Raw genomic sequence first — 16,039 nt, 5'->3', positions numbered from 1 at the left:
GTTGAATGACAATTACGTAGTGACCTATAGTTGTTTAGATCCTCCTCTCTAGTCTCTTAGGTAGATAGTTGGGAACCTGCTACATTGGCAATCATACCACATATATATATATATCTCCTTATTTTTTTATAATGATGTTATAGTTTTAATGTAAGCCGGGAAAAAAACATAATGAATCTGTACCAAGTCAGACTATCTTGACCAATTATGCTGTGCATTGTTGTTTGTTTTTGTTTGCATGTCTGTTGTTTTTTCACAGAGGAGTCAGGTGTTTGATGGTGGTTGTTATGGTCAGTTGTACTGTTCAGTAAATTTGGAGTCAGGTGTTTGATGGTGATTACTATGGTCAGTTGTACTGACCAGTAAATTTGGTGATTCCTGCAATCCATTTCATGCTTTTTACCTGTTATGTTTTAAATTACTAATGGAATGACAGGACAGACAAAGGTAACAGTAAATGCCCCCGCCACAAATTAATCCATGTGCAAAATATGCTAAAAACACAACTTATATAACTCAGACTGAATTACAGCTAACAACCATGCATTGTGGTACATATTTTTGTGCCCATGCAGTTATCACACTTCTCAAAAGCAGTGCTGGCCATTTTTATTTTGCTTTGTTTTTTAACATGATCGATGAAGATCATCAGACATTTTTTCTCTTCTCTTTTCATGTTTATAAGTCCCCTTCAGTTTTTATGTACACAAGTTATCTTCGGTTGGTAAAATTACTAAAATTCTCGCAGTGGGACAAGCTATATATTGTCACACAGTGAAGAGGTATACATTTTAACCTGATGATCATGTGTGCCTAATGGTCAATTCACACCAGTGTATCAAAACTTTTGATTGCTATAAATAGATTTTTACATGCCACATTATATTACCTCTCTTATGTAAATATCTCTCTCCTCCATCTTTATTTGTAAATTGAATTAAATAAAGCAATAAATATTGTACACGAAAAATAAATGACATTTTTCATCATATTGCTACGTAGTGATGTATATCATAACAGCTCTTGTGATTGTTATGAATAAATAAAATGAAGGGTATTCCATCAATAAACAAACAAACAACACAAATGAATCAAAATAGACATTTATTACAACTGCATACAAAATACCATTGACTTATCATAAATGATTCCCTTTAAACAGACCTTAACACAAGCGTTAACATGTAAACTATGCAAAAGTTTCAAAGTAAATAGACCATGATAATGAGATATGCAAATACAACTGCAGACCTAAACAAATTAATACATTGTTCGCACCGCATCTGCATCAGAACGCCTAAGTCTCGCCTTTGTCACAACAAGATAAAAACAGAACTCACATATATAAATAATGATACATATCTACATGTACATAATTGAAATTGTATTTTTCCTTAGGATAAGTCATGTTCAAATTTGATCCCCCTTTGATACTACTTTAAAAATAAATTGCATTTATCTTCACCATTGATTGACTACATTCTGAATCAGTCTTCACAATAAACTTTGGAATCTAAAGGCCTGGGCGCGCCGAAGCTGAATTTTAAGAAAATTTTAATTAGATTATATTGGCCTGTGGAGATGATTTTTATAGGCTCGACAGTAGTTTTACAAGCCTAGGCTAGTGGGCCTGTGGTTGACCACTAAGACTGCATTTTGCAATATCTTATTTATTGGCAAATGTGGATCTCTCAAAATTCTTACAGGATTGTAATAACTCACTGTTCATCAGAAATTAGGGTCAATTAAAGTTAACATCTCTACATTAATTTTGAGCTGTGAATGCATCAAAAATAAAAATGCACATTTAAAATTTGTATAGCATTATAACAACAGAAATGGCAATAATTGAAATTTATCATGCATTTTTGTAAATTGTTCAACAATGCCAATAATAAATGCATGCACAAATTTCTGAATTTACAGTAATCATTATAACTGTATAATATTGAAATAAAATTTGACTCATCAGCAAGTAGTTACATGTATTCCAACTATTAAGATTAGTACATGTATTTTAAAATGTAATGTCACTTACTAAATATACTGTTATGTGTAACTCCTTTCTAGTCAAAGATTTACTGGATAATATTCGTTTTCTCTCCTAAATAATATTTTTCTTTAACCATGGTCAAACAAAAAATGAATTGAGTTTCAACAGCTTTTACAAAACCACTTTTCTTGACATTATCACATTTACATATCAGACCTATTACTTTGTAATAAATGTCCAGCATGTCCAGTATATACTCCAGGACAATTTTATTTATAACTTTGATATAATAATAAATATGTGACCAAAAGCGTGACAATGTTTGTAAATTGTCTAATTATAAAAATACTCTTAACTTAAAACATAACAGGATATAAATGTAAAGTACGAAAGTAAATAAACTGTTAACACAGAGATATGTCTCCCCTATTTGTTATTTTGATAATGCAAATGGTGAAATTAAAATAGCAATACTATAACATGTAAGTTATGCAAATATTCAAAGTCAATGAACCATGACTGAAGGTACAGGGCTAAACAATCTCCATGGAAATGAGATGTGCCAATGCTAATACAACTGCAAACCAAATACCATTGACTTTTCATAAGTCGTTCCCTTTAAACAAACCTAAACACAAACAGTAACTTGTAAACTGTGTAAAAGTTTCAAAGTCAATGAACCATAATTAGGGGGTGGGGTTATATAATCTCCATGGAAATGAAACTTGCAAATATCATTGACTTAACATTAGTGGTTCATCTTAAACTGACCTAATCACAAACTAATACATGTAAACTAAGCAAAGTTTCAAAGTCAATAGACCTTGACTGAGGGGTCTAGACCAAATAATCTCCATGGTAATGGGATGTGCCAATGCTAATACAACTGCATACCAAATACCATTGACCTACCACTAGTGGTTCACCATGAATTAGACCTAATCGCAAACTAATACATTGTTGACCCCGCCGCCGTCGCCTCCGGAAACAGCATACCTATGACTGAATGTCTCGCTTTTTGACTCCGTCAAGGCGAGACAAAAAGGATTAGGACATACAATCTGAGGTAAGAGAGGAATTTGAAGTTAACACATGCAAGAGGTTTAAAAAAGAAGATGAGGTATGATTGCCAATGAGACAACTCTCCACAAGAGACTAAATGACACAGAAATTAACAACTATAGGTCACCGTACGGCCTTCAACAATGAGCAAAGCCCATACCGCACAGTGAGCTATAAAAAGAACCGAAATAACAATGTAAAACAATTCAAACGAGAAAACTAACGGCCTAATTTATGAACGAAAAACAAATATGTAACACATAAACAAACGACAACCACTGAATTACAGGCTCCTGACTTGGGACAAGAGGGTCTGGATGGGGGGGGTCCTTAATTTCTGTATTTTTTTTTTATTGTTAGGGCATTTTTCTTACCTTTAAAAATAGTGCTTATTCTGTAAAATTCTCATGAAATAGTATTTGTATAAAAAAATTTCTGAGATTAGATGATATATTTTTTCTGTACATGGTTCATTTCATCGTCACTAGAAAAGGATTACGATCCATTTCCCTCCTCTCCACAGGAGAAAACTGGATGGTAACCCTAGGCTAGCAAAGATGGGTTCATTACTGTAAAAAGTATTTTATAACCTAATTCTTTTATTTTTGAGTTATTCTCTATTCTCTAACACCCAATTATTCTCTATAACTATTCTTTATATTTTTTGCTCATTTTTCTCTATTCATTATTTTTTTTTTTGCCATTATTCTCTATTCTGTCATTTGTCTGTAAACCCCATCCAGACCCTCATCATGCTCATGCACTTGTTTGAACTTTTTTCATGATTGATACTGTTTAAAAAAATTATTTTCCAAAACCGCATTCAGCTACCTATATATATATATATAATAAGAAAGTAATAATACATAATAACAAAGGGCTTCTTCAGGATGTATATTTAGATTTCCAGGAATAAATACCAGATATATCCCAGGTAGCTTAGCTATCACAAATGGTATTTTCATTAGTTTATTTGCAGTGAAATTTAAAACACTTAATATAAGATGCAGGTGTTATGTTACAGATTACTCATCAACAATTCAGCTGAATCATCAAAATAATCAATATTTCAATTTTCACTCCTTTCCTGGAAAAGATATTTAAAAAATAGCTTATGACACTTTAATGCATTCTTAACTTGCATTATTATTGATATTTATTTTTATATAAGATGTTAGGTATACATCAGTGAAACAGCAATCCAACAACAACAACAAGACACATCTGATGCTTCTGATATTAAGACCATAAGAATAAAACTCTTTGAATACAAAGTACATACAAGGGACAATTTGTAATCTCTTCAAAGAAGTGACCTACAGATGTGGACAAAGGATTTTAAAAAAGGGGGGGGGGGGGCCTGGCAAGCCAACGCTTGGAGTGATATTTGTTAAAAGTCAATGCATTATCATATACATGTATGAAGCTCCATAAGAGCGGACTTGGACCCATTGACCCATACCTACCCCCCACTTCCCCCAACCAGCAATCAGCCTCTCGTGACCTATAAGACATGTTGTGAAGTCTCCTTTCTGTAATACAAATACCTGAATACTGTGAAAGTATTATTATTCAATGATTCTAATTATGCTAATTCTACAGAACTATAGAAAAATTATTGTTTCACAGGTTTTCTAATTTGTGGTTTCATACAATCAAAATCTATAAAAAAAAAATAAATGGTTTATTTGGCCTTATAATCCTAGCTTTCTTAACCCTGAAATCAACAAGATCTGGTTCCCCTAAATCAAATTCTTTTGACAGTACTTAAGTACCAGTACTGCACAATTGTGACAATCATGACAATATCTGAATCAATAGCAAAATATAAAGTAAATATATAAGTATTTTAAACTTACCTCAAACTGTTATGTTATTTGACATCGAAAATTGTTCTTTACCTGTAAAACAGGAAAACAAGACAGGTAAACTTGTCACCTTTAATAGCTGTGGGAAACAGCTGATAGAAACCCACATGTTTTACATCAATGAATCATGTATGTAGTATCAAAGAAAAATAAAACATCTAATTTATCATTATTTAACAATTGTTTTGTAATTAACATAATCTACTAATTAAAAATGTAACATGCAAAATCAGAATTTAAGCTGTCAATCACTGACATGACTGATATTGTAAAATAGGTGTGTTATTTCATTAAAGGGTTTTATATACAAATGAAAAGTTATTGGTAATTTTTTGCTTTTTACTTTCATGACTTTATTCACTAGATTTGCTATTCAATTTACTATCACTGAGACAGCAACCCACATAAACAGGATGACAATAGTTATAGGATATCCTTATTGTACAACAATGAACACATGCCCACACAACATGCTTTGTTGTAAAAATAAACCTTAAGATAGGAATTAAAAATCAATTGTATTGATTGATTTATTGATTGTTGCTTGTTTAATGTCCAGTAGCAAATATTTCATGCATATTCAGGCAGGACACATGAAGAAATTAACAATTAATACTGTTACATAGTTATCCCCATTATTTGCAAATAGCACCATGGAACTTGAATAAGCACCATTTTCCTAATAAAGTAGCACCATGGGACTTAAATTAGCACTGTTTTCCTAATATAGTAGCACCATGGGACATGAATTAGCACCGTTTTCCTAATATAATTGTACCATGAGACATGAATTAGCACCATGGGATTAGAATTAGCACTGTTTTCCTAATATAGTAGCACCATGGGACATGAACTAGCACTGTTTTCCTAATATGATTGTACCATGAGGCATGAATTAGCACCATGGGATTTGAATTAGCACTGTTTTCCTAATATAATAGCACCATGGGACATGAATTAGCACTGTTTTCCTAATATAATTGTACCATGAGACATGAATTAGCACCATGAGACTTAAATTAGCACTGTTTTCCTAATATAGTAGCACCATGCCGATGGGACATGAATTAGCACCGTTTTCCTAATATAATTGTACCATGAGACATGAATTAGCACCATGGGATTTGAATTAGCACTGTTTTCCTAATATAGTAGCACCATGGGACTTGAATTAGCACTGTTTTCCTAATATAATAGCACCATGGGACATGAATTAGCACCATTTTCCTCATATAATAGAACCATGGGGCTTGAATTAGCACTGTTTTCCTAATACAATTGCACCATCATGGCATGAGACATGAATTTGCACTGTTTTCCTAATTTTTATAGCACCATGGGACTTGAATAAGCACTGTTTTCCTAATATAATAGCACCATTGGACATGAATTAGCACTGTTTTCCTAATAAAGAAGAACCATGGGACATGAATTAGCATCGTTTTCCTAATATAATTGCATCATGAGACATGAATAAGCACCGTTTTCCTAAAACAATTGCACCATGAGACATGAATTTGCACTGTTTTCCTAATTTCTATAGCACCATGGGACTTAAATAAGCACTGTTTTCCTAATATAATAGCACCATGGGACATGAATTAGCACCATTTTCCTAATATAATAGAACCATGGGACTTGAATTAGCACTGTTTTCCTAATACAATTGCACCATCATGGCATGAGACATGAATTTGCACTGTTTTCCTAATTTTTATAGCACCATGGGACTTGAATAAGCACTGTTTTCCTTATATAATAGCACCATTGGACATGAATGAGCACTGTTTTCCTAATAAAGAAGAACCATGGGACATGAATTAGCATCATTTTCCTAATATAATTGCATCATGAGACATGAATAAGCACCGTTTTCCTAATACAATTGCACCATTAGACATGAATTTGCACTGTTTTCCTAATTTCTATAGTACCATGGGACTTAAATAAGCACTGTTTTCCTAATATAATAGCACCATGGGACATGAATTAGCACTGTTTTCCTAATATAGTTGCACCATGGGACTTGAATTAGCTCTATTTTCCTAATATCATAACACCATGGGACTTGAATTAGCACCGTTTTCCTAATATAATAGCACCATGGGACTTCAGTTAGCACTGTTTTCCTAAGATAATAGCACCATGGGACTTGAATTAGCACTGTTTTCCTAATATAATAGCACCATGGGACATGAATTAGCATCGTTTTTCTAATATAATAGCACCATGGAACATGAATTAGCACTGTTTTCCTAATATACATGTAATAGCACCATGGGACTTGAATTAGCACTGTTTTATTAATATAATAGCACCATGGGACATGAATTAGCATCGTTTTTCTAATATAATAGCACCATGGAACATGAATTAGTACTGTTTTCCTAATATACATGTAATAGCACCATGGGACTTGAATTAGCACTGTTTTCTTTATATAATAGCACCATGGGACATGAATTAGCAGTTTGCCTAATACAATAGCACCATTGGACATGAATTAGCATCGTTTTTCTAATATAATAGCACCATGGAACATGAATTAGCACTGCTTTCCTAATATACATGTAATAGCACCATGGGACTTGAATTAGTACTGTTTTATTAATATAATAGCACCATGGGACATGAATTAGCATCGTTTTTCTAATATAATAGCACCATGGAACATGAATTAGCACTGTTTTCCTAATATACACGTAATAGCACCATGGGACTTGAATTAGCACTGTTTTCTTTATATAATAGCACCATGGGACATGAATTAGCAGTTTGTCTAATACAATAGCACCATTGGACATGAATTAGCACTGTTTTCCTAATACAGTAGCAGCATGGGACATGAATTAGCACTGTTTTCCTAATACAGCAGCAGCATGGGACATAAATTAGCACTGTTTGCCTAATATAGTAGCACCATGGGACATGAATTAGCAATGTTTGCCTAATACAGCAGCAGCATGGGACATGAATTAGCACTGTTTTCCTAATATAGTAGCACCATGGGACATGAATTAGCAATGTTTGCCTAATACAGCAGCAGCATGGGACATGAATTAGCACTGTTTGCCTAATATAGTAGCACCATGGGACATGAATTAGCACTGTTTGCCTAATATAGTAGCACCATGGGACATGAATTAGCACTGTTTGCCTAATACAATAGCAGCATGGGACATGAATTAGCACTGTTTTCCTAATATAGTAGCACCATGGGACATGAATTAGCATTGTTTGACTAATACAATAGCACCATGGGATATGAATTAGCACTGTTTTCTTAATATAATAGCACCACATTTATAATACATTCAATTATTAATTATATTCAGATAGGACCATGTTAATAAATATAGCACCATGGTATCATGCTGCTATAAGGCTATGGGGAGAGCACCTGTACAATACATAAGTTTCTGCAAGGTCTGGATGGTACATCTACACGGATGCAGAGCAAGAAACCTGGACTACTTTGTACAAGACCAACACCAGCATGACAAGGTAGGGGTTCACCAGGAGGATATTTCACCCTACTCAGACACATTATACAAACAAAAGTCAATCAGTCTTTGCCCAGAGACCCACCGGGGTAATAAACACTCAACCTCCAACATCTAAAGTAGGCATGTACCAAAAGACAACTGAGGTGAATAAAAAGGAGTTTTAGGTAAATTAGTAAAAAAGTATACATACATGTATATCTATCAGTAGCAGTTCAGTCTTGTCAGTATCAACATTAATAATTAGTTTTAGTAAGGAAGAAAATAAACACAGTTAAATACTTGTAATTCACTTTTCAATTTAAAAACTTAATTAAAATGTATAAATTTCTAATTTACAATTATATGTTAGAATATTTGTATATATATATATATATAGATTTATAAATGTTCCAACTTACTATTGAACTCAATCAGTCAAGACTCACGAGTATAAATATATATATATGTATTGTATTTTATTTAGTCTAAGCAGGAAACATAGATCGGAAGGAAAAAGTATTTATAGTGATAAGTGGGTAACACTTCTGTTTAACATGTTTATAAGCATGTTAGATCTAAGGCAAACAAATGTTGTTTCCTGCATCAAGCTAAATAAAATAATTGGTCAAATTCGTTAGTCCAATTTTCCTAAATTGTTCCATCCTTTTTTTAAATCTAAACAGAAGAATGTACAAACAAGTATTTTACAAGTACATTTTAGTTATGGATTGCAACAAAAAATTTAAGGAATTGAGGATGTTGGCTTCTGAAATACATGAAATACAACATAACAGCATTTTCATAAATGAAGGCTTTTCAATTGATAAAGTGTAAGACATAAACAAACAGATGAGACACAGGGTTCCACATCTCCAACACACTTCTGATAACAAGATTAAAGTTCTGGTCATTTCTATCAAACTTTTTTAAAGTTTGACATTATTTTCTTCCGATGCATTTCATACATGGGGTCTTAGTGGCCAAGTGGTTTAAGTGGTTCTCATCAACTGTATCACTAGGCTGTCACAAGAAATCTGAGGTGAAGTTTGAGTTTATAGGAGTGGGCTGCCCGTGGTGATCAAGCAGTTGGAAATGTCAAAATTTCATTGACTTTACATTCTACAGAACGGTTTGAGAAACTTGACCATCTTCAACTTAAATCTGCTTGACAGTAATCATTCAAAAACATTTGGTAATTTCAACAGATACATTTAAAGAGAAGCAATGCTATGAAAACACAACATTTTAGGCTTATACATGTATGTTACTATGTACCATAAGATCTTGAGATTAATTATTTAAGTTATTCTGCATACAGTTCAGTAAACATATGGATGGAGAGTTGTCTCATTGGCACTCATACCACATCTTCCTATATCTATATATGGAGGCTACTGATCTAGTAACAGTAACCATTTACCATCACCTGCCATTTTACGCAATAAATGAAGTGTTACATAAAAACAAGATACTGCTGATATCTCAATCATACAAATGTTTTTACTTCATTTTCAAAAACTCCATTTTGTTTGATCCATTCATAATGGGGAAGTGCTCAATTTTCTGTAAATTAATCATGTCGTTGGAAGATACACAAGTGGGGACATGGGTCCTCCATTTTGGAAAAAATTACCCTTTTAAGAGTCAAAGCAATATTTTATCTTGCTTTAGTCTTAGAATATACAATTTCTGTCAAAAGAATTAAATAAGATTTATAAATGACAAAATGAAAGTCAATCATGTCAATATGCCTCATACACCATGTACACATGATACAATACTATGCAAGTAGTTGATTTCAAGTTGGTAAAAATACACTTCAAATACGGTAATGCTAAAAGGCACTTTAAAGTTGAGGATAACCATGATAACCATATAACCCGAAAAAATTAAGAAATAAATTAAAGTTGTGTGTGTACATGAAAACTTGACACGGTCAATGATCCGAGTCAGTCAAAAATATTAAGAGGTTATTATTATGTAACAAAATAGCTGCCTGTATGCAGACCCAATATAGCCAGTACTATTAATAATACTTTTTTTTATCACCCCTTAAGTTCTTGATCATGTTGATAATGTGTACACTTCTGTGGTTTCATTCAATGTTTAACATAATTGGAAATTTTATAGAATATCCACAGCCTTGTACTCTAATATTTGACATTTTCTGTAATCAGCCTAATAAAGTCTGTACTGGTACATTGTCCGCACTCACTTTTCGCCACTAAAAATTCAGGAAAAAAAAACTTTTTGTAACTTGTTGGAAACATCAATTGAAACTCCAGTAATTTCAAATCATGTGTGATAGTTTGCAGTATTTTCCATCAACTAGATGTTGAAAATACTTGTTAATGATTCTAAAACACTTCAGAAGTGTTTAGATAAGTCAAATTGGGAAAGTTGTATTTGACATTAACCAGTAGTAAGAATAGCACATGTAAATCAAAAATAAATACGGTGAGAGTGTGTAGAAAATCTGTACCTAATAGATTGACTAGAAAACAACTTTGAAAGTAAAACAGTTCTGTCCTTTAGTAAAATACTGTAAAATATATCCATCACATTAATGTTTGAATGATCTTTAGCTATAGCAAATCATGTGCGTCAGTATAAAAAACCAAAACTGAGCGAATTATCATTTTCTCAATTAAATTGTTTCATATTTTTCATGTCGGACCTTTTATAGCCTACTTTATGGTATGGGTTTTCTCATTGTTGAAGGCCATACGGTTGCTTATAATTGCTTACATCCACTTCATTTGGGCTTGGGTGGATAATTGTCTCATTGGCAATCATACCACATCTCCTTATTTTTATATTGTACACTTTTTTCATTCCATTACATACAAGTGGATTCCAGTTTATGTTATACAATGCTATGAAAAGAAACAAGAAATTTGTACTGAAGCATTTAATTTTGATATCTAGCATGTCTAGGTTAATTATTAGTTTTGAACCAGTGTTCCAGCTAGGATTTCAAAAGGGCAGGGAGCCAATCATGAAAAGGGCACTTTAGCACGATGGTTGATATTTCAAAAAGGGCATGTCAAACATTGTCTTATGTTAACTGCAGGGGTTTCAGCTTGGAGTTTTGAAGGGGTTTAGTCACTTTTACGCTAGATGAAAATCAACCTTATTTTGGGTAACAGTATTAAAGGGACCATTCAAGGACGTATATTACGCAGCAGCGTTTTGTAGAATTATTTTTATTTCAGTAGTGAAATGAATTGTGCATGTCAGTTAAAATACTACACTAGATCTGCAATACAGTCAGGAGCAATACCTTACATTTTCTTCCGGGGCCAACCTGGATCCCAAAACTTTTTTCCAAGGGCCCAGTAGAAATTTTAAGGCCCTACCAGGGTATTTTTACTACAGGTACATACTTATTAATAGTCTTGAATGTTCTTATAAAGGCAATAATATATGTTTGAAATGCCTAATACATGTCAGCCCAGTGTTTCTGATTATGATAGAAATAATAAATGAATTATAATAAACCACATTGAGTTTTTCAGAATTAAAATCCATTTAACCATGTCTTTTCAGACTGTTCAACTTATATTTGTAATATTACATATAAAAAATATATAACCCCCCCTTTTTTTTCCATTTTACACACTCCTAGATGTAGAGTATTAAAGTATTATCAGTATCACCCCAAGAAAGTATTTATTTTTAATGAAATAATCTTAGCAGTTAAGCAAAATGAAAATCTTACTGTCTATAAATAACAATGAAATGTAACTGTTTCTTGTTAATGGGTTTTTTTTTTCAAATTTTCCCCGCCAAAAAAGCACATGGCTTTCAACAAATGTTAACAAAGCAGTCAATTTGTGATCATGGATTACAGCTTTAATTAATTTAAGTTGGATATAGATATTCAATGAAAGGTACAGTCAAGCATTGTTTTTACTTTCTTCTGGATTAAACCTAGTTTAAAAGATCAATTTAAAAAAAAAAATCTTTGACATAACAACAGATGATCTACGGATACATCAAACGCAAATTGTCATCTTTTGAGAAATATTGAAATTGAAATGCTGACTGACCGAATTTAATGAGAAAAATTATTACAATGGTAAATTATGAAGTTTAATTAACGGATTAATGACCCATCCGATGTCGATAAGCGGATTATTTGTAATCACAACTTATTACACCTGCTGTAAATGTTAATTAGCTGAGGGTCATAAACTTTTCATAATAATGAAGACAGGTAGAATAATTGTATTTTCATCAAAATATTATGGCAATAAAGGCATGGACTTACGAAAAAGGGCAGGGCGTCTTAAAAGGGGCACAGGGCGTCAGAAAAAGGGCACAGGGCGGCACTCGGGAAAGGGCGGGCGGACCGCCCTATGAAAACGACCTAGCTTCAGGGTTTAAGCTAGGATTTTGAGGGCTTTAGTCACTTTTGCGCGACATGAAAATCAACATTATTTTGGGTAACAGCAAGGAACCAAGGATGTATTTATATTACAAGCTATACATCTTTGTTATACTTTGCAGGACTAAGGCATTAATGTACTAGGCAGTAATTGCATGATTTGACTGATGTGTCACTTAAATATGAATATTAGGATATAAAATCTGAAAATCTAGTTCAAAATTTTACTTCAATTAGTTTCAGGGGACATTCCTGATCAACAAAAGTTGGGTTCCTTTTTTTTAAAACCAAGAATCACAGTATAAATGAACTTGTTGAACTTTGTAAGACTATTACACTGCATAATCATTATCCTTATAAAACGTTTAAATCGATATTTTGAATTAATTTCTATAAAGTTGGAACCAAGGATTTGTACAAATTCACATGGAACGATTCCAATAACAGTAAATTGTAAATTAATCTAAAATTGATCACGTTTACTTTCGATTTCAATTGAAATGTAAACGGGAAGTGACAAGTAGATTATAAATTCAGAATGAATCCGGATTCATCTACGGATTGGTTCGTGTTTAAAAAAAGGCAGGAAATTATCATTTTTATATTTCAATTTGCTTAGTAAGAACTATATTTGTCTCTCTCATTTATTTTGGCACTAAATTTATTTCGTATTTTACGTTTTAGTGTCTTTAAATTCATAGGAATACTTTCAGGCATGCGCAGTATATCGTAAAGGAAGCACCTGTTTGACTCGTTGATGATGATGGAAGTTTTTAACGTGAAAACATTTTTGAACGTTTTGAATAAAGTTCTATCTTTTTAATCGAAATTGAACGTTTTATATCAAAGATGACGAAAATACGATCATTTGACGAAACTAAGTCAAACGTACTGCAAAATATGATCGTTTAAGAAATATTGAAATTAAAAAGCGAACTGTCCGGGGGGGGGGAAACAATTTTGTTCAAATGACAAAACTATGACAAACCAACTGCAAATTGTGGTCGTTGGCCTTGAGAAATATTGAAATTAAAATGCAGACTGACTAATTTTACTGGGGAAAATAATTAACCGGATTAGTGACCCATCCGATGACGATAAGCGGATTAGCTGTAATCACAACTTTTAACACCTGTAAATGTTAATTAGCTGAGGGTAATAAACTTGTCAGAAACATGTAGACAGGTAGAATTATATTATTTTCATGCGAAAATATTTTTACACTTTCCAAATTTAAGTGACGAAATTGATTTGAAATACTTTCGTCATTTTGAAAACAGTTTCGTAAATTACGAAAGTGACGAGCGCTAGCAAAATCACTGAGCTGGATCACTGTATTTTTTTTAACATCATGTAACATGTATAAGGGCTCCCTAGAATTATTTCAATAACAAACATGGCGGAACTTAAACTCACAAAATCAAATTTTTCTCTTAGTTTTTGCTTAACTTTCTTGCTATTCCGTAGGTACTATATAGATAGGGGATTACTGCATGCAGTACTATCAATAATTACCCTAAAACAAGTTTTTAAATAAGGATAATAGTTAAAATCAGTACAAATATGGACCTATTCAAGCACCACTTTTAATCATCCATTTTGCTAAACTAATAGAAAAACAAAGGATATGGGGTATCCATCCATGATACAAAATCAGTACTTGCACAGCAAAAAAGAAAAAAAAAAAACACAAAAAGCAAACATGGCTAAGGAACATTTTTTTTTTGTTTAGGGGCCAGCTGAAGCCTGCCTTCGGGGGTGGGATTTTCTTGCTGCTTTGAAGACCATTGGTGGCCTTGGGCTGTTTTAGGCTCTTACATTCCCTTTTTCCATTCTCTATTCTACTTCTAGGGTGCACTTGATTCTAGGGACTCAGCTCAAGGTTTTTTGGATTGTAAAGATTGTTTAGGACCTTAATTGTATAAATTATAAATGCTAAAACAACATGGACAAACAAACGAGTTATCTATTCTTTAAATGTTATAATGAAAAATCTCTGTAATAATGTTTGTGGATTTTCTGTAAAAATCTTTTCTTGATTTGCCACAAAATCCCCATTTTCTAATAAATGCAAATAATGAAACAATAAATATTATTGCTGTGAGGACTTTCCCCTTTCGTATATGTACGAAATTGCAAGCCTCTAGTATTCAGTATTTTTGCTGTTTTGGATATTTTGCACCTTGAAAATTTCGTAATACAGGCCTACAGAACTCAGAAGGGGTCCTGAACCTAAACACGACGAGGTGTCTCAATAAATGTTTTGTAAATGTGACATTGTCAACCAATGGTGTTCTTGCATGTGAAAAAATAGGACGGAAAAGAGTAACGCATAAAATGAGTAAGTTAGCTTTAGTTTTCATATATCTAATTTCGTTTTATCACCTGTATATTTTACCTGACAACTTGGAAGCCGAAAAATCAATTTACCGGAAGTAGGCGACGCTTTTTAAATTTTGTTCGAACGTTCTAAATAATGTGCGCAAATTTCCGTGAATGGATAAAAGGTATGAAAAATGTAAAAAAAGGAAAAGATTCCAACAGAAAAAATATCGTAAGTTGATAAAAACCAGACAATACATATAATAGAATACTTATATTGATTGATTGATTTGATTGATTGATTGATTTGATTGATTGATTGATTGATTGATTGATTGATTGATTGATTGATTGATTGATTGATTGATTGATTGATTGATTGATTGATTGATTGATTGATTGATTGATTTGTGGTTTTTTTTTGTATGTTACCGGCAAAAGGCATAATCGCTTTGCGGCGATTGTAGGATTTTAAAGTTCAATACCCATAACTGTAACAGACAGACAAACAGACAAAATATGAAACCTTACGAGACTCTGTTTAATCGCTCAATTAGTTCAGTGATAAATTAGACAATGTTAGGTAAATCCAATTATATATGATATTGCACCCTCAAGACTATTGATAGATTTTCTACAAGTAATCAAAAAACTTTTACAACAATTTCATCAGCTTCTGCATGTTTCAATTGTCGTAGCATTCTAAATAGAAGAAAGAAACACAAAGCCCACAATATTCATTCTCAGAGGCGGATTAAGAGGGGGGCCAGCCCCCCCCCCCCCTTTTGTGGGAAGATTTTTTTTTATTATTTAGGGACAACTGAAGCATGACTGGAGCGTTCCCCCTCTTGTGGCTGTCAGTGGGCCCCCCTTTGGAACATTTCTGGATCCGCCACTGATTCTATCATGCTGTTGTAAA

The 16,039-nt window shown here is 32.9% G+C and overlaps 1 protein-coding gene across 1 annotated transcript in view; it reads right to left on the bottom strand.

The window, feature by feature from the left end:
- Positions 1 to 947, bottom strand: part of LOC127712974 (triadin-like) — a 54,094-nt gene extending 53,147 nt beyond the window's left edge. Inside the window, exon 1 of the mRNA XM_052219556.1 lies at positions 890 to 947. Within this exon, the coding sequence (XP_052075516.1) occupies positions 890 to 919 (30 nt within the window). The 5' untranslated portion in view covers positions 920 to 947. The remainder of the gene's footprint in view (positions 1 to 889) is intronic.
- Positions 948 to 16,039: the final 15,092 nt, after the last annotated feature.

Source organism: Mytilus californianus, unplaced genomic scaffold (genome assembly GCF_021869535.1).
Source record: "Mytilus californianus isolate M0D057914Y unplaced genomic scaffold, xbMytCali1.0.p SCAF_8, whole genome shotgun sequence".
Lineage (NCBI taxonomy): Eukaryota > Metazoa > Mollusca > Bivalvia > Mytilida > Mytilidae > Mytilus > Mytilus californianus.
Note: the sequence above shows the minus strand (reverse complement) of the source record. Positions and strands in the feature narration are given on the sequence as shown.